The 24,700-nt window shown below is 43.4% G+C and overlaps 2 protein-coding genes and 1 non-coding gene across 3 annotated transcripts; all 3 read right to left on the reverse strand.

Annotated features, from left to right (window-relative positions):
- Positions 1–572: 572 nt before the first annotated feature.
- LOC139654154 (serine-rich adhesin for platelets-like) lies at positions 573–6,082 on the reverse strand (the record flags this gene model as incomplete). The annotated part of the gene is made up of 2 exons (XM_071531203.1): positions 2,360–6,082; positions 573–2,323 (listed from the first exon to the last, which is right to left on the reverse strand). Coding segments are annotated over exons 1-2 (5,367 nt in total), but the record flags the coding sequence as incomplete, so codon positions are not given.
- A 2,148-nt stretch (positions 6,083–8,230) lies between these two features.
- On the reverse strand, positions 8,231–24,651 carry LOC139654155 (P2Y purinoceptor 3). Its single transcript, XM_071531204.1, has 4 exons — positions 24,531–24,651; positions 24,338–24,431; positions 12,980–13,440; positions 8,231–12,589 (listed from the first exon to the last, which is right to left on the reverse strand). The coding sequence occupies exons 3-4, from the start codon at positions 13,420–13,422 to the stop codon at positions 11,917–11,919; spliced, it is 1,116 nt and encodes a 371-aa protein (XP_071387305.1). The 5' UTR covers positions 13,423–13,440; positions 24,338–24,431; positions 24,531–24,651; the 3' UTR covers positions 8,231–11,916.
- On the reverse strand, positions 18,631–18,703 carry trnaa-agc (transfer RNA alanine (anticodon AGC)). Its single transcript has one exon. It is a non-coding gene; the product is annotated as a tRNA-Ala (tRNA).
- Positions 24,652–24,700: the final 49 nt, after the last annotated feature.

Consider the following 24,700-nt stretch of genomic DNA (forward strand, 5'->3'; position numbering starts at 1 on the left):
GGTCCATTCCTTAATGCCCTTTGTCTGAGATTTGTTTAATACAACTAATAACATCTTCTGATGTTTGTTTAACACTCCTCAGCCTTTAATGGCTTCTGTATTGTATTTCTGTCCGCAAATGCACTCTGAAACTAACCATACTAGTCCTGACTCATAGCACTTTATACAAAAAAAAACAACCCACACACATGCACCATTGAGTATAGGTATGTGTATGCAGACGAAACCATAGGAGCAAACCGTTTGTATACTTGGGAACTAGCATGGGACAACATGAAGACTATTGGTGTTACCTCAAATTTCCAGCTGTCTCCCATTATTAAACCATCCTCTTTAAAACAGCCAGCTTCACCATATTGTGACATCTCAATAAGGCCAGTTAGTTACAAATCATTCTCTCCTGCTCTCTCTCACTCAAATCCAAACCAAATTTAAACAAATGTAAACTTAAACATTACAACCATCTGTTTAACCTTTGCACTAGATTAAAGGAGAAAAAAAAGGGGAAAAATCTCCAACTCTAAAATTAATTTTGACAGCAAAATCCAAATTCAAAGGTATTGTGAACTCACCACTCTGGGCTTGGGCCTTTGTGGGGCAGGCGTGGATGGAGAGTCTTCAGTACTCTTCTTCTGTGGTCCAACTTCCATAATTCCACTGGTGTGGGTCCCGCTCGGCCCCTCCGGTGCAGACACTGACACTTCAGCTCCATCCCCGGCCCCTGGCAGAGGCCCCGGGCCTTCAGTTTCTCTCTCAGGAGCACTCAGAGCCAGGATATACCTCTTGGTCACATCCTCTAGAGAGGGCGCCTCATCTCCTGGAGACTTACACAGGATTGAGGGCTCTGGAGTGGGTCGGATGGCGAGGCAGCCCCCTTCCTTCAGCGGCTGGAGCTGTGGAGGTGGGGAGATGGGGATGAAGGTGGCTGGTTCGCTCGCATGGCGGACATGCTTGGGTCTGGTTTTGGGTTTGGATGCCTGGGGGGCAGGCGGAAGAGGAGGGGTGAGGTCGGTTTGGTTGTGATCCTCCTGCTCCTCTGAACCTGCTTCTGGGGGTTCAAAGGGGTCGTCATGAGGGGAAACCTGGGCCAGCCTGTTTGGACGCTTTCTGGAAGTCCGACGACCCATTCTGGGGGACAGAACCCCAGCTAGTTTGAGATCAAAGTTAAATTTCTTCCCACCTTCCTCTTTCTCTTCTCCCCCTTGGTCTATTACATCATCATGTTCGTCACCGTGGTTACCAGAGCGAAGGGTACATTCCGACTGGGAGCGAGGCTTCTTGACTGTATTGTTGCGGTTTCCATGATGATAGTGATGTGGCTGTGTCGACAACAGGTGTTTAGGCTCGGCCTCTGGCTCCCACAGTTCGTCTCTCTGCTCACTCAGGATTGGCTCACTGCTGGAAGGTAGGATCTGGCCGGGTTGATCCAGCTCACTGATTGGTTCGGTGCTGTTGGACTGACCTTTGAACTGAGGGTCATTCTGGGAAAGTAAAGGGCCATCGCTACGGCGACTGGGGTCACTAAATGACTTCTTCTTGGGAGCTTTGCCGTTACCATGGTCGTCTGTCATTAGTCTGTCCATTGCCCCTGGCTCAGCCACTATGCTTCTGATCACCCCACTGTAGTCACGAATACTATCATCACGGAGACCGCCATCGCTGCACACTGACAAGTCGCTGGCCACACTACCCTTACATTCTGAGAGGGTTGCCACCGAGGACGATTCTGTAGCACCTCCTCCTTTGACAGACAGAGATCCTAGGAGGTTACTATCCACAGAGGAGAAACTGTTATTTCCTTCTTCTGCCACTGAGCAGCGCCGCTGAGGCATGGGGTCGCTTAGTGAGCGGTAAACTGTGGACTCTCCATTCCCAATGGCTGCTGCTGTCGACTCTGCATTACTGCAATTACTTGAGTCAGAGCCGGTGTTGTTATTACCAGCCGGGGAGAACTTACGCCGTCTGCGGATAGCACTGGGGGTGACAGGGGCTTCAAGCCCTCCTCCTCCTGTTGTGGTTGTTGACCCCTGGAATGCAGTGCTGTTAGTGCCGATTTCCTCACTAGCGGTGTTGCCAATGTTGATACCAGCAGTGCTGTTCGATTCCATGATAATGCTGTCACTCTCAGCCCTACGGGCAGGAAGAGGGGTGACAGGGGGCACGCTGACTTGATTCACCCGATTTGTACAACTCACGCTGTTCTCTGTCTTCTCTCCTCTTTCCTCCTTAAACCCTTCCACCTCATGGAGAGCTGATTGCTTCCATACGGTGACAGGCTGCCCTAGCACATCCCTAGCGATTAGCGACCCCAAATTAACCCCTGCTGACCCCACGAAAGTCACGGTGGGATCACTGGGACCTGTCTCTGGCTCTGTCACAATCCCTTCATCTGTTAAACTGGACTCGTGTCCAGACAGTTCATCCACGGAGCGGTCATAGAACATGCTTTCCTCCGAGTCGCCCTTAAGTAAGGCTCTCTCTCTTTCTCTGCTTTCTCTCTTTCCCCTCTCCCTGTACTCTGTGTCCCTGCTGTCTAGATTCTCCAACTGCATGCTTTCTCTGTCTCTCTCTCTCCTCTCCCTGTTCTCTCCCTCTCTCTCATGTTTATCCCTGTCCCTCGTGTTCTCAAACTCAGCCTCTCTGTCTCTCCTGGCCTCATCCTTAATGCTCACTCCCTCTCTTTCCTTGTCCTCCCTTGTTTTTTTGACTTGGAAACATTCATCCTCTGTGCCATCCTCAATTCCCCTTACATCAACATCATCATCATCATCATCATCATCATCATCATCTTCCCTAGCACTCATCTGGCAGATGTCTCGAATTACCTGCCTGGCTTCCTGCACATACCTGTCCTGCAATGGAGTCGGCATCACCTCCTCCTCCTCACCATATCCATAATCCCTTGCTCTTCGTCCTCTTCCAACCCTAAAGTCGCCCCCATCACTCTCCACTTCCCTGTCCGGCACTGACACCCTCCCTCCATCCCTCTCTCCATCCAAGTCAAGCTGTTGTTCAGAGGAGCTCCTCTTGGTGGCACCACTTGTCAAGTAACATCTCACAGCTGTTGAGGGTTTGTCCGAGTAAGTGAAGGATTTGGCACGGCGGAGGGTGGCGGTCAGGTCTTTCAGTGATGGACGGCGACCGGAAGGGAGGAGGGTCCCGCCTTGACTCCGCGAGCCCATCCTGTACATTGATGACCCCTCCGCAACCCCGGACTTATCCCCCCCGCCCGTTTTCCGCACCCTGAGCTCTGATAGGTCAGTTTTCAGGAAGCTGAGGAGTGTCATGGTTTCTGAGGCAATATCGGGGTTGGACATGGATATTCGGTTCTTATCTTTATCATCGATCCCACCCCCATCCAATGTCCTTCTAAACACCCTGGTCTCGCCCTCCCCAACCCCTGCAGACACATCCCCTTCTCTAGGAAGTACAGTGGGAGAGGGGGTGACTGTAGGCACAATCTTGGGGCGGACCCTTACAGGGGTACGGGAGAAGTTATCCCCATGCCCAAAGCTAGGGGAGCGGTACATGGTAAAGTTCCCATGGTAAGTTTTACTCAGCATTGATGAGGATGCTGCATTGGGGTTTACAGTTCTGTTAGTGCTACCCCCAGCTCCCCCTGTGTTAAATATCACATTAGCTGTTCGGTTAGCGCAGCTAGCCTGGTCCTCCTCCTTGAGTGTCTCTGTGCTGGAGTATCGGCTGCTGCATCGCGACCCACCAGGACTGGAAATAAATGGGGGAATGTTGACTTTTGCCACTCGTGATACACCAGGAAGTGATGTGGGGGTCACTGGCGAGGAGATGCGTTCCCATTGCTGCACCCTGGTTCTGGAATTATCATTGGTGGGGTCTCTTGTCGAGCGGTTCCGGAACGGGGTTCCCGAAAATTCTCCTCCTGTGTTTTGCTGGTGGTGCCTCTCCAAGTGCTCCATGGTCAAGGCTGTGTCACTGTCGCTATCTTCTGATTCGCCATCATGATCGTCGTAATCGTCGCGGCCTGTTGCTAGGGCAACTCCACTGACCTTCTTCTTCTTCCTCAGTGAGCGCCGGCGCACCGCGTCTCGACTGGGGGGTCCTAGAGAACCAGGGCTGTCCTCCTCGCTGCCTGAAGACCTGCCAATGCCTTTTCCACCCCACCAGCCATTCTTACTGCGCAAGAAATAGCCTCCTCCTCGCTCTGTGACACTCCTCTCTCCTCCTCTGACGGAGGTGGAAGGAGCAGGGGCAGAGGGAGCACTCAAGCCCGCACCTCCTCCTCCACCTCCTCTCCTTCTCCTGGTGTGCTCCTCCTCTTCGTCTCCGGAGCTAAACCTCCAGCGGGCGCTGAGTGGGGAGGTAACACCAACTGGGGCTCTTGGCTCAGGAGAGGGAGCTACAGTAGAGGAGGAGGCAATGGCTTTATCTGGAGCTGGAGCCGAGGAGGGGGAGGAGGAGGAGGAGGAGGGGGCTGGCGCTCTGGAGGAGCTATGTGAGGAATGTAAACTATCCCTGGGCAGCCCGACCCCCTGTCTATCCCTTCTCTCCCTCTCTGTCGGCTGTTGGAGAGAGGAGGAGCAGAGGGAGGTGGCTAGGCCCACTGAACAGCTCCAAGGAGGAGGAGCAGGGGGTTGAAGGTCAGGGTCGGGGTCAGATGTCAGCCCTGTCGTCCTGGGGGTCTCACGGGCAGCCTCTCCTGCAATGCTGGAGGACGGGTTAATTCTATGATAGCGGCTACTACCACTACAACTACTGCTGCTGCTGCTGCTTTGCAAACTAGTTCTGCTAGTCACAATGTTATGATTATTATTACGGGGTGTCTCTATGTCTGCCTCCTCATCATTTGAGTACTGCTGGTGGCCAGCTTTGGAATACAAGTCCATGCCGTGTCGAAATCTACTTTCTCTCCTTTCTTTCGCCTCTGCAGTGCTACTGCTTACTCTACTTTGGGTTCCGGCTTTGTGGTGGTGTCTCTCAGAAAAGGACAGGCTACTGGCCTCATTAGCAGAGCTGCTGGGTGACAGCTTGTCGCTTCTATCCGACAGAGAGGCACTCTCCTTGGGGCTGAGCTGGTCAAGATGGCCTCTGTCGGCTGTTTTTAAATTCTCACAAGCGTCATCGGTTGTCTTATGCTGCTGTCTAGCTTTGCTTTGTCTCTCACCAAAAAGTTGTTTGATTTTGGTGACACTGGGCCAGTTGTCAGAGTGAAGGGGAATAAAATCACTGTGGTGGGTCGACGAATAACTTTTGTGAGATTTACAGGCTGGAGGAGCCCCTCCACTAGTAGAAACATCTTCCTCCTCATCTGTAGTCAAAGTCTTTCTGGGATCAGAGGGGCATGCATTGATTTGTGAATAATCTCTCTTACCAGAGTTACTGCTGCCGTGGGTTGATAAGCGTGTACAAATCCATTTCTCACTTTTCTTCTCTGAGTCCGATCCCGAGACAGAGTCAGTGCCAGAATGAAACTTTTGCCCCTGAACTTTAGTCTCTTTAAGTGTCTCTGTCGTGTCAATATTCGGGTAATATCCACTACCGCTGTCCTCATGAAACGATTTACGAGAGGGCGACCCGTCTCTCCTGGTGCTTTTGGCCCGGGGCAGAGTGGTGCTCCTCTGGCTTACCGCTGTGTCGTTTCCCGGGGAGTCTCTGTGCGTCCTGGCGGAGCCGCTGCTGCTGAACTTCTCAGAGAGTTGGCGAATGGATGGAGAAATAGAGGAGAGAGGAGTGGAGGAGCCTCTCTTTAGATCTGCGGTTGGGAGGCCGGCGGTGGTGGCAGAGATTTTGGAAACTTTTCTTGACACACTGACATTACGCGTCGCCAAGGGCTGTTCTGCCCGAGTAGACTGCGGGGGAAGGGCGACGCCAGCAGCCTCCAGGTCCTCTGATTTGTGTGGTTGGTCTTCACTCCTGTTGGCGCTCCAGGAGTCCAACTTTTTGAAAGAGACGCTGCGGTACACAGCCACATTCTTCTTCCCCTTCTCTCTTTCTGCCATTGTTCATGTCTTTCTTTGTTATAAGTTCCACACCCTTCTTATTTCATTGATAATACAGAGTCAGGCACTTTTTTTGAATTGCGGTCCATTCCCCCTGCAGCCTAACCTCATAAAAAAAACCAAAACAATACTCTCTTTAAATCTTAATTGCTGGCAAAGTTTCTTGCGGCACTGAAACGAGGTCAGGCGAGAGATTTAACCGTTTAAAGAGTAACTAGGTGTGCGCTCCTCTGTAATCAAAACTTACATGTTGTCGATTCCCGAACCGCATCCGTGCAAGGAGGAAAAGCGCTACAAATTTTTGGCCAAAACTTTCCCAGATCCAACCTGTTCACAAATGCAAGTCTTCCATTGTTATTCCCTCTTATTTCTAAACGTTTGCCCATCGCCAGGTCAGCACGCCTGCACGGGCCCGACGCATCATTCACTGTTAATTCCCAAGCAGTTTGTGGATTCCTTATTTTGGCATGATTTAGTTTTCCGTGACTTATGTTGTTTTTTTGCATGTTAATGCCTGAGATAGGGCAGAGGGGGTGGGCGGGACTAGGGGTATAGGGGCTGTCATAGCCCCCTCGGGGATTGAGAGGAAAAGCTTTTTCTTTCTTGATGGGAGAAGGCAGATATTGTAGACAAACCAGATATAATTATAGCCCAGTCCCTTACGAAGAAGAGACAGTAATCCTGTAAGAAGTTTTAGAAGAAAGCCATACAAATTTCACAGTAAAACTATTTCCCTGTATGAATATTGTAAGAATATTATGGTGATACATTGATGAAAAAAACAAGAACAAAACAACAACAACAACAACAACAATAAACACGGTAATGTCACTAGACAAACTGTAAGTTCCATTAGGAATATTATAGTGTTTCATTCGTTAGGAGTGTAAGCCTCACAGAGAGTGCAAGGGATTGTTACACCTTGGCTTTACTTAAAACTGTATTGGTAACTGTACATTCTGCGATAGCACAGTGTGTTATGATGGTGCTGGTGAGTTAGAGTGTCAACATTCACAAAAAAAAAGTTTTCACTCATGCACAATAACCCCTCTGTGGTGCTTCCCATGTGGCTGTCTGGTTAACTGGCTCTTTTGTTCCAAGGGGGAAATTCTGTTTCTTTACCTTGGTGATGAGGGGAAGCTGACTGCAGCGCCCTCCAAAGGCCGAGTGGTGTAAATTCAGGTTTTGTCATTTGAGGACAAACTCACATGCAGTCTCATGCATATGCCACTACTGGGCTAAGTGTGGAGATTGGCAAAATCCCCTTCACATTTTACAGTATTAAAAACCAAATCAGACTAACCAGGACTGTATACAGAATATTCACCAGCTGTTGACTGTTTATGAACTTAAGATATAGATGAAATTGATACTTACTCAAGCTTCCAGCACTGTTTATTTACTTCCCTGAGTTTTGCTTGCACATGTAAGTCTTAAACGGCCCAACTCAGTGTGTTATTCCCAACCATTTTATAGGAAAATCTGAACCAGACACTCATATTGCCAATTGGAGCGGTGTTAGACTAAAAGTTAGAGAAGTGGACTTGTGTCAGGAAGGATGCAGGTTCCAGTTCTTGGCTGACTAGGAAAATGAGGGTAGGGAAAGTGAGTGAGTAAACACTCTCTCCTCCCTCAACAATTGCCCCTGAGGGGCGCTGAGCAAGTCTCTCAACCCCTGTGATGGACTGTCACAACCCCCAATCGCTCCAGTGGAGCTTCTCTGTGGCCCACTGGTTGTACTGGGCAGCTTCCAGGTGGGGATGAGTGTATGAATGTAGAGCAGGGCGGTGCTGAAGATCATTCTCAGCAAGACCCTTCTGTGAAAGAATAAAGGTTGCAAAATGCATGACAAAATGTTAATGACAAAAACCATGACAAGATGTTGTCGTTCTACACGTCTACTACGTCATTTATCTTGCAATAGAGCTTTAAAATGGGCTCTAGTAGACTTACTTTGCCTCTGAAGGCTGTGGTCACTGTAAAATCTGCCCCACTAGCGACTTTACCATCCAAGTCTCCAAAATTCAGAAAACCCTGCTTCTGAAGTGATTTTAAGAAGATGGTAACAAATATATCAGCCCATATTATCATTATTCTGGACCAACTTGTATTTTATGAAGAAGCAGGGGGAAGGTAGACAGGAAAAAGTATATTCATATTGAAAATGTTTTTTATTTTATCTGTTGACACCCATGAATTAAATAACAAAATAAAGGCATTCAGGATATGCATGACTTTGATTCTTTATTGACATTTTTCAGTTACATTTTTACAGAGAGAACATCTGAAACATTTTCACAGGCAATGCAAGCGGGATGGATTAAATTATGTTCTAATTAATACAAGGGGGAAAAAACAGAAGTTTAAAATATATAAGAACATTAAGGTCATTTTTCATCAATATAATTATGTATGTGTAACAAAAATATAATTATATTCTTAACTATATTCTATGGTACAGGATGTTACAAAAATAAGAATTCTTCTAAAGAATAATACTGATTGACAGAAATATGTTGGCACAGTACACATCTGAATCGCTCTAGACTGTCCACACACACACACACACACACACACACACACACACACACACACACACACACACACACACAAACAAACGTATGACACATTCCAGACAGAGTTGTGAACAAAAACTTCAGACATCACACATATTTGACCAAAACAAGCCTATAAACAGCAAGACTATGCAATCACTTTTTACTGAAGCCAGGAGCACAATACATAGGATATAACCGAATACGCACACTGTACACACACACAGTTTAAGACAGAGGTTCCCAACTTTTCTTAGCATGTGACCCCATAATGAAGTCAAAAAGTTCCTTGGACCCCAGCATTTAAAATACATGAAAATTGTATGTTCACATTATACCGACTACACACACACAATGTTTATTTTCCTAAGGTGCAGGAAACTCTTGTGAGCTCGTCAATGACCACTGTGTTTAGGTAGTATAGCTGCCTAAGTAGTCTTTTACAATGGTTTGAGTGCAGTCCAAAGGCTGTTGGCTAGTTAGTTTTCATTTCAAAATCAGAATCAGATATATTACACTCATTTTAGTTTGATTTAGGATTTGAATTTTCATATCAGGGAAGCCCATGCTGGGAGAGCCTGGTCCAAGCTATGGATGACAGATAGAACACTACTTTTATGAAAAAGTTTGGCATTAATGTAATCATCTCAGACAAATTTCACGATCAAGATAACTGATGCAGGATTTTCATCCTGATGTTCTATTTGTGATGGAGAGGTAATGGTTACATTAAATTACATTTACACTTCACATCTTTATTAAGAGACTATTAGCACCCACGGTGAATCATTTATGTTGACTTATTCTAATGCACTAAATGCCACAAATATAATTGCAATGCAAAATGCGGGTCAAAATCTTGCACTGTCTACCAGCCCCTAAGGGAATAAGGTTTCTGCAGTGACAAGACACAGTGAGGCACATTTCTACATTTCTTACAGTTACCTAAAGGAAGGTATTTTGAAAGTACAATTTTACAAACTAACAGTTAATTCACAGTGTAAAACGTTTAAGAGAAATATAGTTTTCTTAACCAAGGTTACTTAGAAAAAGTAGTTCAAACTACTTTAGTGAAAATAAAAGGCAGCGAGCTTACTGTACAACAGTGGGGTGGGCTGGATAGAGTGTGTTGTCTGGGCCTTCACAGACATGAAATCCATCAATCAAGACATGAGAGGCACCAAAAAAAATAAAAAATAAAAAAATAAAAATAAAAAGCATAAAAAGCATAAACAAATACAATTCCCTTCTTTTCTTTTATAGCCCAAAATACTTGGTAGTTGCAGCAGTAAACTACACCTCAAAATGACAAAATGAAACAGTAATAATATACTACTCCTAAAATATTATCCAAATTTGAATTAAGTTGAACTACCACTAAGCCTCTGAAAAATGTAGTGAAACTACTCCCCAACAAACTCCCCATCACTTAATGAACTTTTCATGAACTTTACAAATTGCTGTTTACATGTTTAAAATTAGTCACAGGATTATTAAAACTCAGTAAATCACTACTTAGTTACTCCAAAATACATCATATATCAACATCAGGAAGTTTAACAGGCAATTTCTTCCACTGTAGAGACTTTAATTTGAATCGTGTTAACGTCATACTCCACAGCCATTATCCATCCTTATTTGTGGGAAATTTGTAGCCGTATTCTTACAAACAGAATCACTTTTTTTCATTTTCACTGTTTCTGAGTCATACGGAGTAAACTTTGATAACCCCCTATTTTGTATTTTTCAAAAGTATCCATTACTTTAATCAAATCAGATTTTTTTTCAGTAAATGTGAAGGATTGGTCAAAAGCAGGTTTAGAGTAGTGTCACTCCAATAAATATAATCTAAACAGAATCTATATCATATGGAGGAACTGACGTACTAAACAAGGCAGTGCACACAGTACAAGCACCTCTTTAAGAGCACAGCGCTTCTTCTCATAGACATCACTATCAAATAGCACTTGCATCAACAGACGTGAGTGCTTGGCACACAAATACTCCTCAAGTCATGGGAAGGATACACACACACACACACACACACACACACACACACACACACACACACACACACACACACACACACACACAGGAAGCAGCAAACCACAGAGTTGAACCTAAAGTTAGACCCTGCCCAAAATTCGCACACACCATCCAGTGGTCAAAATATGTAACAACAATCCCTGTAGCTAGGATAAAGTTGAAAGAAAAGGGGTTAAATTTACTTTTGGGGAAATTTCAGCAGAATCCTTCATATGGAAATATAACACGCTACTAATGTAAAAAAGGTGTACATATTTTTCATTTTCAATCCTGTTTTCCTTATTTCCATTGCCATTTTTAAAAATCTAGCACTTGTTAATTTCCTACCACAACACAAACTCTCGCTACATGTGAACAAATAACAATGTTATAAGTCAGTATTTCATGCCATTTTAACATGCAGTCATAAATACATGATAGTTTTCAGTATTTTTACATGGTTTAGAACCATCGTGGATTTTATCCTTTAAAAGTACTTGTTCTTTCCTTCTTTCTTTATCTATACAGTATATCCACCTCAGGATCACACACATGGTCACATATAATGATCTTGCATGCACTGTTCTATGTGAAGAGTGACTTGAGTGGAAGATACCCGTTGTTTTATATTATTTCCGAGCATTTCTTACAACACAGTGCACAATGGAGAGAGGCAGAAAGAGTGTCAAACATTCCTTTAGAAAGAGACTATATTACAACATTTCTCCTTTACTGCACAGTGCACAGTGAAGACTGATAGGAAAGGGGACAGCAGGGGATGTTGTTGCGTGTCAGGTCTGCTGATGACACCACCGCGCTTATGTCAGCGCTTACATGTTACAGTATTGTTCTGCCATAACAAACATGCGATAAGGACAATAGAAAATAATCTGGAATCTCCACGAGAAATGAATGCCTCCAAAATGCCTGTAATACATCCATAGGCTATGATGGTTCAGTATGATTTTATGGTTATGGAAGTATTGTCATAATAGACTATGCATATAAATTACCACAGAGAGAATTTCTCTACTTAGTCTCAGTTCCAGTTTGAGGTTTCTCAATTACCTTTCAGATGGCCAGATTACAACATCCAGGTTGCAGTTTAGAAGCCTCTCTAGAGTGTTCCTCTATGCCAGCGCTTTTTTGGACTCTTTTTGGATGGCGTGGTCCTTTGTTACAGGGAATGGCAAGCTATACAAGTACTACCTTCAAGGACCATGCCTTACATTACAACTCGCATGAGGAAAATTGTTCTGAAAATAGCTAACCAACACCACTAGGAACATCCTAGGAACCACCACTGATCCGGCAAGCAGACTTTGAAGAAGTACCACTGCGGTTTGTGATCTACTAGTCGGTCACACACTGGTGCCCTTGTCCTTGAGGGTGGTGACTTTGAGCATAAACCTCCTGGTGCTCTTGCGGTAGCGTGGCTGGGTGAAGTAGAACAGAATAGGGTCCAGAACACTGTTCATGCTGGCAAACGGCCTGGTGCTTTTATAGATGATCGAAAACAAGTTCCGTGTCTCGCAGGGTGCGGCAGGCAGTGCGCGCACCAGCAGGTACATGGTCTTGGTGAGGTGAAACGGCAGGAAGCTAATAGAGAACACTGCCGCCACCACGATGATCATCCGTACCGCCTTGTCCCGTTTCTCCCCGGTCGCCGCGGAAACACCCTGGTAGGACACCGGGCGGCAGAGGAAGCGGGCCATCCAGCAGTAGCACACCATCACGCCCATAAAAGGCAACAGAAAGCCGAGGCAGGTCAGGGCCATGCCGTAGGGATAGTAGTCTAAAGAACGCTCCGGCCGACTTAAATCATAGCACACTGTGCGGTTGCGCTGGATTCCTGTCGCAGCGAAATGGAAGGTCGGTGCGCAGAGGAGGGCGACCACCAGCCATACCCCTCCGCAGATACACCATGCCAGCCTGCGCCCACCTTGCTTGTGCCAGCTGGCTAGTGGGTGGCAGATGCCCACGTAACGCTGCATGCTGATGCAGGTGAGGAACAGAATGCTGCCATGCAGATTGCTGCAAAACAGGGGAAGGAAAATACGGTCATGTCAAACCTTATTGTACTGCGTTCTTTTGTATTGCACTGTATTATCTATCACATATGTATCATATCACTTTAGATATGCATGTTGTGTGGTGCTAAACTTAAATCATATTCAAAGCTCTCAATCCAAAACTTTACATCATATCGGTGAGAATGGCCATCAGTGGCAAATAGTAGAAGACTGTTGTACTATAGCCTAGTTCTAGTTCTGATTTTGTGTAACTCTGTGAAAGTAGAGAAGGGCAATGATAAGAAAGAACAAGTTTACTCACTTAACCTCACCCTGGAAAGTAAATGAATAAAGGAATACATACACAGACACATACATAGATAATCAACCAATAGCCAGTCAAATACCTCACCTGTAGAACTGAAACCTGACCAGTTTGCAGGCAAGCTCCCCAAAGGGCCAGTAGTCATGGCTGGCATAGTTGTAGATGAGCAGGGGAAGCGACATCACGTACAGGAAGTCGGCCGTGGCCAAGTTGAGCATGTAGATGTTGTTCCGGGACAGGTTGGGCCGCCGCTTCCATATCTTCAGTATGACGGCAGCGTTGAGAGGAAGGCCGAGCAGGAAGACAAAGCTGTAGACGGCGGGAAGTAGGATACGTTTGAAGTCCTCCTTGTAGGTGCAGCGAGGGCCGCCTGACCTGCCGATGTTGCTGGTGTTGCTGATGCTGGCGATGAGTCCCTCTGTAGTGTAGGACTCTGTAGGGTGGAACTCTGATGAGTAGAAGTCCGAGGAGGAGAAGGGTCCCGAGAGGAAAGTTTCCGTGGGGAAGGATTCGACAGAGGGCATTGGCATGGTAGCTCCCTTCACATTCTGGGAGAGAGAGAGACAGACAGACATAGACAGAGAGAAAAATACAGAAAGGGAGAAACAGATAGAGATGAGGAGGTCATTAGTTGGATATTACTGTAACTATTTTAACCTACATTGTGAATAACACTGACAGAATTAAAATGGATAGAAGGGGTATTCCTATTCAAAATAAAATTCTGATGTTTTGTGGATGTTCATGCTCATGCTCTCCACCAGAGGGCATGAGAGATCAGTATTCCCTTGATTCACACCATTAACTTCTCAAACATCACAGTGGTGCAGAGACTGGCAAATAATCATGAGTGCTATCAGCTCGAGCCTTGTCCACACTGGACTTGGCCCAGGGCTAACTGCATTCTGTAACATCTCTAACCCAAGGCCAACTGAGTTCAGATAATTAACATTTGACACCGGTACATTCTAAAGTGGAAAAATGCTTATCAAGCCCTGCTCTTGAGTACGACTATCTAGAGTCAATACAACAATTCATGAAGTAGAAACCTACATTTCCTGGAGAAATTGTGTGTGCTTGCAGCATCAGCAGTAATAGCAGTAATAGCAGCAACAGCAGGAGTAGTAGTAGTGGCTGGTGTTACTAGATGGTTGTGATTAATAGTGGTTGTTAGGGCTAGGGATGGGCAATTTCAAGCAAAAATACTATTCGATATATTCACTGGGAACTATTTGACCATTCGTCTAGGCTATTCAAACTAGGCTAGCCATATTGACGTTAGCTAGCCAGGCTAACTAGCAAGCTAGGCGGACGTTAGCATAGAGCTAGCTAGCTAAGCCAGCTACCTAATCCGGCTAAATAGCTATGGCTTGATTAGCCTTCTCTCAGACCGGTTCGGGAAAAAGAGAGAAGGACCGGTTCAGGGCTAATCGAGCCATAGCTATTTACTACTAGCAAGCTATGAAAATATACTTTTTAAGACAAGATGATAGTCGCATAAACTATTCGATTTTTTTATAATTTAATGACTATTAAAAAATTTCAAAATCATGACCCATCCCTAGTTAGGACTTTAGGGTTGTTAGTGATTGCTAGGGTGTCACTAGGTGGTTGCTAGGTGATTATTAGTGGTTGCTAGGGTTTTTACTTGGTGGTTGCTAGAGTGTGACTAGGTGGTTCCAAGGTGATTACTAGTGGTTGCTACTGAGCAGTTGCTAGGTGATTATTAGTGGTTGCTATGGTGTTACGAGGCACTTGCTATGTGATTACTAGCGGTTGCTGGGGTATAACTAGGTGGTTGCTACGTGATTATTAGTTGTTGCTAGGGTTTTACTTGGTGGTTGCTGGTGATTACTAGTGGTAGCTAGGGTATAGCTAGGTGATTACTAGTGGTTGCTAGGGTTTTACTTGGTAGCTGATAGGTGAATACTAGCGGTTGCTAGGGTTTTACTTGGTGGCTGCTAGGTGATTACTAGTGGATTCTCTGGAGTTCCAAGGTAGTTGCTAGGTGTTGCTGGGGAGTTCCTAGGTAGTTGCTAGGTGATTACTAGTGGTTGCTGGGGAGTTCCAAGGTAATTGCTAGGTGATTACTAGTGGTTGTTAGGGTCTTACTAGGTGGTTGCTATGTGATTACTAGTGGTTGGCAGGGAGTTACTAGGCGTTTACTAGGTAATTACTACTGGTTGCTAATAATTAATGCCAGTAATTACTTGCTTACAAAAAAAACTACAAACAAATAAATAGTAGGATTGATATGAGTGTGCTAGCTTTCAACTAGCCCCAATAATAGGTTAGTTTAGCCTTGCATCATCTCATTGCCAGTGGATAAGTCTGAAGTCTGTCTAGAGTCTCCCACTCACAGCTCACACTGTCTGGAGAAGACTGTTACATGCAGAGATTAATGCAGACTTTTCATTACTGCCTCCACCACCAACATCAATCATACCCATTTCTTTCATGGCAGCATGTGGGCGAATAAGTGATTGGCTTAAGCCATTTCCTCTATGGCAATCTCAGACTCTGATTCATGCCATTTCACAACTGACACCCCTTCAGCTGCAAACACTTCATGCATGTGTATGTGTGTGTGTGTGTGTGAGTGAGTGTTTGTGTGTGTGTCTGAGTGTGTGTGCATGTTTGTGGAGGATTGTTAGCTGTGTCTTGTAAAACTGCGTTTACTAAAACTGTAAAAACAAAACTGTATTTTTAAAAACTGTGTATATTTTGTGAGTGTGTGTGTTGTAAGTTTATTCCTCTGTGTGGGTATGTGTGTGCAGTCTGTCAGTGACGCATGATTTCATAATTCCTGGCAGAGTAAGTGAAAGAGAGGAGGAAGATGAGGAGGAGGAGGGAACACAGAGTGCCAGTAGACCACAACCCATTTCATTGCACTATGCCAATAATCAGGCACAGAGGAATAGCATAGGTTTTGGGACTGTAGAGAGAGACACACACTGTACCAACACTTTGTCTAATACAGTTAATATTCTGGCTATGCAGGTTTAATACTGTTAAGAAGTTACCCTAGTCAGCATAACAGAACATAGGAGTGCCATTATGAGAGAAGATGCCTATTCCCCTAAAGCAAGGCACTTCATTCAGTTAAACCACTCCATTTCTAGCTTGAGAGACTACATTGTCCTAGGCACGGTGGCAGTCTAGATCTCAGACTATTACAGCATGAAGCCTTTTATGGAATCCACACAGTGCCTAATGGACTAAATACAGAGCTACATTTAAAACCCTTCCTTTTGAACTAAAGCCCATTTTGACCATTATCAAAGGTGGATTCTTGTGACCACTTACATTCAGATATGTGCCCAGAATCTTTATATGTAATGTTGTCTGTAAATGAAAAGGAAGTATGATTATAAGGAAATGCTAGAGTCGTAACCATGTCAACTGTTGGATGGTGTTTGTGACCTGTATAAAAGGTCATACCATTCAAAACCATTCTAATCCTTTGCCCCATATGTATGTATGTTTAAGTTTGGTATTTGTGGGTGATCACCATCCAGTTTTTGTATATAGAAGAAGTTAGCCTATCCATGTCAATATAGCTATAACTCAAAACCTGTCTTGGAGAATACAGGCATCAATCCTATTACTTCTCACAAGATAAGCAAGCACAGTACCATTTGAACTAACTCTCTCTTCCTTACCTCTGAGAAAGAGGACCAATGTACATCCTCAACTAAACAACTATGTACAGTAGAAGTTAGGTACAACACAAGTTACTATATGGCTTATGTAGCCTTACATGTCTCAAAACATGCACAAATAGTACCATTGATTAAGTAATGTAATCAAATAAGACTATGAAATACAAGGACACTGACAAGAGAAAGCCTACCACAGCCTACAACTGGTTTAGTTAAACAGGATTTGACTTGGTTTTTAAAATCTATAAATTGACAGATTATGTTGTGAAGATTCATAGAATATTTCAAGGCAAAATTTAATCGCTTTCTCTCTCCACTGAGAGAAAACACTTTCCAGTGTTCTATTTGGCAATGCCATTATGATGGCAAACCAGTTAGTTCCATGCTCTATGATGCGTGCATAAGAAAATATTGTTAAATTTCTAAAATTATACACTTTGATCTTTATCACAGAAAGTATGCTGTTTTCAACACTTGCCCTTACATAGTTAATGTTCTGGCTACATGGGTTTGGTAATGTGAAGTTGCCAATCCATGTACCTACAACCCAGAGTCTTTCCTGGAGAATATGGGATTGATGTCTTGTTACCTCTCGCATGCTAAGCAAACACTCAAGCATATTATCTAATTCTCCTTCCAGTTGTAGGATGTGTCTGAGATAGAGAACTGCTGTATACCCTCAACTATACTACTGCACAGAAATGGGGAACAGTAGAAGTTAGTTTGAAAGCCCCTACAGCCTTGCATCACCCAACAGGATTAAGAAATATTGTTATTCATTTAGTAATATAATCAAAGAAAACAATGAACCACAAGGAAACTGGCAAGAGAAAACCTGTCAATTATGTAAAAACGCTATTAGCTTAATTAAAGTTATACAGGTTTAGGCTAGAAAATGAGAGTTGTACATGTAGTGAAGACATTTCAAGCCTCAAGTTTATTCCATCACGACACTGAGGGCAAATACCTTTTAAAATATTGCTTACTGACCTTTGCAGCATTCTATTTGGCTAAGTTATTATCACAGTGAAAGAGTCAGTTACTTGCTCTATGATGTCAGTGCAGATATTCTGGCCACATGGTTTTCCTATTGTTAGCAAGTTACCGTATCCATGTCAGCACACTTCAACTCAAAACAGGCATTGATTTTTTTTTTGTTTCCCTAATTCAGTTGATATTTTGTCTATATGGGCTTAGTATTGCAGTGTGAGAAAAAAAAAAAGCTACAGATTTGTACCTTTTGACAGCCCCAGTTATACTTGTGTGTTTAAAAGTTACCCATATAAATAAACGAAAAACCATGCATGACATAATAGGACGAAGAAATGTTGTTAATCATAAAGTACTGCAATCAAAGGAGACAATGAACCACAAAAACATTGGCAAGAGAAAACTTGCCAATTATCCTACAACACTACTGGTTTACGTTTTATTGATACAGGTTTAGGCTTGCTTTTTAAACCTCAGAAAATGAGAAGCTGTGCATGTAGTGAAGTAATTTCAAATCACAATTTCACTCAATCATGACAATTGAGTGCAAATATTTACAATAATTAATCACTCATCTTTTCATTGTTCTGTTCCAAGTGGGCCATCATGATGCCAAAACAGTTACATGCTCTGTTCCAAGTCAGAGTAAAATTGACAACTGTTTATCACTTTATGACAGAGAATGTGCTGCTTTCTATAGTCTTCCTATAACAGTCGGTTTTCACGCTACATGGGTTCAGTATTGTTAACAAGTTCTTCTTTCCATGTCAACATACCATCAACTCAAACTCTTTCTTAGAGAATACTACAGGGATTGATCCTGGTAACTCCTGCATGCTAGTAAGCACTCAACCATTAACCTTCCTTCTGTCTGAGAAAGAGTTGTGTATACTCTAAAATATACAACTGTAAAAGATAGGAAGAGCAGAGGTTATTAGATAGGCTGCACAGACTTGCACAGACCAACATGATAAAAAACCAATGCCATTCATACAGTAAAGAAGACACTGCTGTTTCCACTGTTGATACCCTTATCCTCAACAGTGTTGTATGTGTCCAACCAAAACATTTACTCAAAAGCTGTCTTGGAGAATGCGGGCATCGATCCCGCTACCTCTCGCATGCTAAGCGAGCGCTCTACCATTTGAGCTAATTCCCCTGTGCACAGTCTCCTTGAAAAGACAGCAGCATGGCAAGTAGTTCACCAGGATACACCACACCCACAATCCCTCCCACTTTTCCTTGGAAGCTCTGGCTGTCCCAAGGGAGTAATATTACCAGTCATTCACAGCGACACTCCTTCACTCTGCACTCTATTTCTCTCTCTCTCACACACACACACACGCTTTGACATGAGAAACACATGCACTCTGGCCAGCCAAAAGGTAGAACTGAAGGTGTCGCAAGTTTATTTATAAACCGTGATTACAGCAATGTGACTGCAACTGGAGACACATCAGATATAGAAGATTAACAGCTGAACATACATTCAACTGGGTTGTTCAATACAAAAATGTTTTCAGAGTGCTGTTACCTAAGAGGATATATGTATATAGTCATAATGAATATTCAGCATGTTGCTCTGGTGTCATCATGTAAACTTATCTTTCCACAATCTTACTTATGAATCCTGGTTAAGGTAATGTGACTTGTAAAGCAAGACACATCAGACATGTCAGCATCTTAAGCAGTTAGCAGAGCCAGCCTAATACTATCTCTAATTCACAGACACAGACAGAGAGCAAATGGACAGAAATACAGACACACACACACACACACACACACACACACACACACACACACACACATTATGTATGCTAGCAATCATGGATTCTTACAAATGAGACAATTTCTCTGGCATTCTCTCAAACACGCACAAATATGACTTTCTATAAACAATACAAAAGACAGACATTCTCTCTGTCTGACACCCCAACACCACCATACACACACACTCAGATACACAGCAATCTAGTTTCATTAGCTGTGGCAGCCAATCTATATGTGCCTGGCCGGCTACAGAGTTGCCCTGTGGGGAATCTGATCTGAAAGAGCAGGGAACTGGTGACTAGCATGGAGAGGAGGGATCTTACTTTTCCCCCCCTTCATGCTGACAGATACAAAACTCGTACAAACACATACACACACAGACACAGGCAGTCAGACACACTCTGTCTTTCTCTAACACACACACACACACACACACACACACACACATACACAGTCTGGCCAGCAGTGTCCTGTGGGTGATCTAAACTAAAAGAGGAGAGAGATGTTGATTGGAGGAGAGAGCAGGGAACAATTTAAGTCCAATTAGTTTCCCATCTCTGCTCTGCTAGACAGTCCCTGACCACTGTAATCAATGATTCAGGCCCACTCCTCATCACTCTCTGGCCCACAAACGTTTATGCACATAATACGCACTTTGGCTGAAATAAATTGGAGTTTCACTTGCCTGTCGAACACACAGAAAGATAAACACACAAACACACACACACACACACAGACATATGTAAAATCATGTGTACAGTGATGTGCTTACATGTATGCACACACACACACACACACACACACACACACAGGCACTCAAGCATCCAGACACAAGCACAAATATAAGCACACATGCATGTAGACATACATTTGCTGAAATGCAATAGAAAAGTGGATTCAACTGTCTGACATGTAGATAAATACAGAGACACAAATGCACATGTAAGTACACAAACATGCATGTATACATGCATACAAATACACACACACACACACACACACACATAAACATCAACTTTGTTGAGATAACATTATTTCATTTGTCCAACAAAGACAGATGTGGATACAGTGACAAAGAAGAGCCATTTGTCTCAATTAGAAAAAAACCTTTGACTCATTATCTCATCTAATATGGTGTACTCTAATAAGAGTCAATCAATCCTGAGGACAGGCGGCATGGCCGTAACAGAGGAGACACTATAAACCAATCAGCTGCACCATAAATAGATACAGTACATGAGTGAAGGGAGAGCCTGGTGGTAAACACAGGCCCTACACAAGCCATATGGCCAAGAGTCAACAACAGCCACTCAGCAGCCCCAATGAACAATCTCACTTTCTCAAAACTCTCCTTGGAAAGCAGAGGCATTATCTTGATCCTACATACTAGGTGAGCACTGTGCCATTTGAGCTAATTCCCCTTCCTTTATCTCCTCTGAAAACGTAGTCCTTCACAATTTTGCCTGACTGGTTGTTTCATCTACTCAAAACTTGCATTAGCCATGAGGCAAAATGGAGAGAAAGGGTTAGCTAAGTATTGACGCACAGTGGAAATATTAAGACAACTTAACCAAAATGTTAAGACGTTTGGGCCACTCTTTGATGAATTTCAGATGGGTAGGAATGGCTTCAACAGGGATGGGAACTGACTCATGAGATAAAGTCAATATGGATGAACACAGAAGGCTGCAAGCGTGATGGCATGACATATTCTATTGGTAATAATTTGCCTTAACTTGTAGACAAAAACGTGTTGGTACAAGCCAGTGTAAGGCTTTGTTACACAGATTTCATCAGGCATATAAAGACTGAGAGGCAGCAGTTAAGCCATGCCCTGTGGTGGCTGTTGTCTGGGGTTTGCCACTCACAGGGGAAGTGAATGTAGCTCTGGAGAAAACAGAGAATAAGTAAAATACAGAGACAGACAAGCAGAACAGAGGGGCTTTGGTCAAAAAAGCCTAAATGTTGATTCATTAACACAGTATTAACAGCCATACACACACACACACACTTATTTCTTATTTCTGTGCTTTACACATCTCTATTATCAGACTATGTGCTTGTTTGTGATACATGAATATCCCAGGGACACACAAATATTTTCTACTTATCCTGCTCTAACACACTGTTGTTTTGGTTCCTTATTACTGGTTGCTTGTCATGTTGATACAAAAACATGTTGACCAAAACATGAGCTGCTGCAAGTTGCTGAAACATTTTGGTCCACACCTTTCGTCAAGCATATCAAAAGCTTAAAAGACTGATAAGTAGCAGTTAGCCTATGCCCTGTGGTGGCTGTTGTCATGTGTTTGTGGCTCACAGGGGAAGTGAATGCAGCTCTGTCAGTAAAACACAGAGACAGAGAGGCAGGACAGAATGTCTTCAGTGATTGATGCCCCAATGCTGATATACACTATATTCCTATATGGCATTTAAACAGTGTTTTTAGGGACTATACAGTCGTTTTTTATATTAGCTTTGGTCTCCATGGTTCCCAATCAAAAGAAATTATTAGAGTCATCCCTTTATATCCCACTCAGACCAGATTTATCTTAGGGCATTCACATTAAATGGCCATTCTTGAGTGGTCATTTGGCTGGTTCACTGAGGATGGCTGCCATTGAACGTTTGCTTAAGTTCTCATAGTTCAGATAGTTCTGCGCAATTCATTTTTTGGCCAGTAAACTTTTTGGTCTCTATTCTCTCTCGCTACCCCTCTATAACCTCTGTCTGTCTGTCTCTATGCCAATGTTACACTAATCTAGCCCCAGTCAGACAGAGAAAACACTAATGTCCGACAGAAAGGAATCTTCACTAAAAACACTGTAGCCATGCCAAAGTCCCAAGGGTGCTGTGCCAGTCCTTTACACGTCACAATCCATCCCAACGGTTCTCTGTTATTGTGACTGTGATATGAAAACTTGTTGTGACTGGATTGGGGTCAGTCCCCTTTGCTGCTATAAAATTATTGGGAAAACAGTGTGGCTTACAGTATATAGTTAGTGTCTTGCACAACCTCATATCTCCATTTTTCATTGGTATCCTTAACAGCAGAGTTGATATAAAAATCATAGGGAAATAAGTATATGCATATAAGCAAATAGTATTACTCTGCTGTCTATTGTAGGTCCTGCACCGTCCTCTCACACTGAATGTGAGGCACCTGTTGTCCCTTTATCATGTGTGTCAGTATGCATATATGTCACTACATGAGTTGTACATTCATGCACCAACTGATTCTGTGAGCTGTTGGGAAGGCTTGGCCCTCTCAGTCACAAGCTAAAATTGTTCTGCCCTTAGCACTACCTGCTTTGTTATATTAGTCCTTTTTATATTAGTGCTTTGTAATATTTAGAGGTGGAATGGGAATGTTTCATTTCACTGTCACAATCATTTTGTCTCTTGCTCTCATTACTCGTCTGTTCTCAGTGTTGGTGATGAATACATAATGTAATTTGCAAATGCCTAAAATTTGATAGGTAAAACAAATGAATAGGAAGTTGGCTTCTAGTTGAATTGTTATGCTCGATTTTAACTAGCCTTTATTTAATTGTGATTATTTTGGCAGTTTATTGTCCTGAGGGAAAGGAAAACAAAATAGTATAGAAGCCATGACACTTAATGCATCACAAAACATTAAGATATCATTATTATCATATTGTGATGCAAGGCCCAACATCACGATAACGCTGTTGTGAGCATTGTGAGAATTAGAACAATAATCAATGAATAGGAACTAACCATAAAGAGAATATAATGTCTGGCCAGATGTTCTTCACAGTCTTGACTCTTACCCTACTTTAAAAAAATAAAAAGGTTATATTTAATTTAATATGCTAATTGATGTCCCTGATGCAAAGTTAAAGTGGATAATTAGCGGACAGTCTAGTCCAGATTTGTGCCCGCTTTGAGCCTCTGCCAAAAAGAAACCACAGGGTCAAACCTTTAGGCTGTGATGTCAACAGCCACATTGTTTTCTCAAGCTGCTTCACTGACAACAACATATGAGCCTATACCAACTTTGTGGGAAAAGTGGCAGTTCCCAGAATCATTTTAAGGGATGTGGCTGCATTTTTCAGCTTCAGAATTTTTACAGTGAAATTTTGCTAAACTGGCATGCTCTTTTTCAACAACACAGATGCAGTTACAACTGGGATCTGCCCAGTACAACCACAGTCCTGTGTCCAGGACCTGGAAGTTCACTGCCTTGCCCAAGGGCACATTGGCCATGGTTGGTGAGAAAGTAGAGACCTGATTTAAACGCATCATATCAGCCATTAAGAGAACATGTTAATTCTATCTGGGGCTGAATCTATTTGATCAAAACAATGGGGAGAAGAGGGGGTAGGGAGGCTGAAGGATGTTATCACAGCTCAGCCGGGCTCTTATCAACAGGTCAACAACAGTTAAATAACTTCAGAATAAACCGGAAATCCTTCATTCTAGTCCCAGACCTGTAAACAAGTCCATAAATCCTCCTCCACCAGAACACAGACAGAGGTTTTGCCAGCTTTGGGTCGGTCCTATTGCGTTTCAACGCAGTGACCTATTTTATCATTTAGAAAGAGCCGACATACAGAAGCACCCTACAGTAGCACCCTTTATGTGGATGGCTCATGTATTTCACAATGTCTGCGTCATTCAAAAAATATCCAGTAGACTTAGACAGACTTAGAAAACAGCCAAATCGATCCAAATTCAATTGCAGCCTATATCACCCATGAGGAAAATGACCTAGGCCTATAGTAATCCTATAATACATTTCAGAATGATGCAATAGCCTAGAAAATATCACAGCAAAACAAGGAATATCACAGTGATACTAAATTATATAAAAAATACCATAAAGGTATGATAAGGTCGCTATCAGGCACCACAGACACGCTACACGTCCCAGTAGAAATGTCGTTATTTTTCGTTAGGGACAAACGTGATATTTTACATTTCTTCAGGGTTTCACTTCACACACAGTGAGCATATATGAGGTAGCCAGCATGGCAGTAAAACTGAAACAAGCACTTACCTTGAATGACTGCTATAAAATAAAGAGTCTGACAACATCAACAAGTTGGCGACTCAGCCATGGCAAGTAGGTGCCTGTCTGCCCTCCTCGTCTCCTGCAACAACAAAGAAAAGTGAAATAAATAGACCAGACAGAAGTAAAACCAAGTAAAAGATTACTTTCGACATACTCAAAATCGTTTTGTCATACGCACCTTGCACAAGAGTGGCTTCAAGTCGTCGTTTATCTTTCCCACACCTTCTGCGAAGTGGCTCTGCTCACACGCTGCTCTCTCTCTCTCTCTCTCTCTCTCTCTCTCTCTCGGACAGTGTGTGAGGCTGGTGGTGCACCGGACACATGCATGGCACGGGCGTGCGCTCGAGT

Source organism: Centroberyx affinis, unplaced genomic scaffold, assembly GCF_046629955.1.
Source record: "Centroberyx affinis isolate AG114_WGS23_722 - 3 ecotype Tasmania unplaced genomic scaffold, CSIRO-AGI_Caff_v1 ptg002056l_1, whole genome shotgun sequence".
NCBI classification, from domain to species: domain Eukaryota; kingdom Metazoa; phylum Chordata; class Actinopteri; order Beryciformes; family Berycidae; genus Centroberyx; species Centroberyx affinis.

Coding starts and splice junctions, on each gene's coding strand:
- LOC139654155 (XM_071531204.1), bottom strand. CDS start 13,422: ATGCCAATGCCCTCTGTCGAATCCTTCCCCACGGAAACTTTCCTCTCG. Junction 12,590..12,979: donor GTCAGGTTTCAGTTCTACAG/GTGAGGTATTTG, acceptor CCTGTTTTGCAG/CAATCTGCATGGCAGCATTC.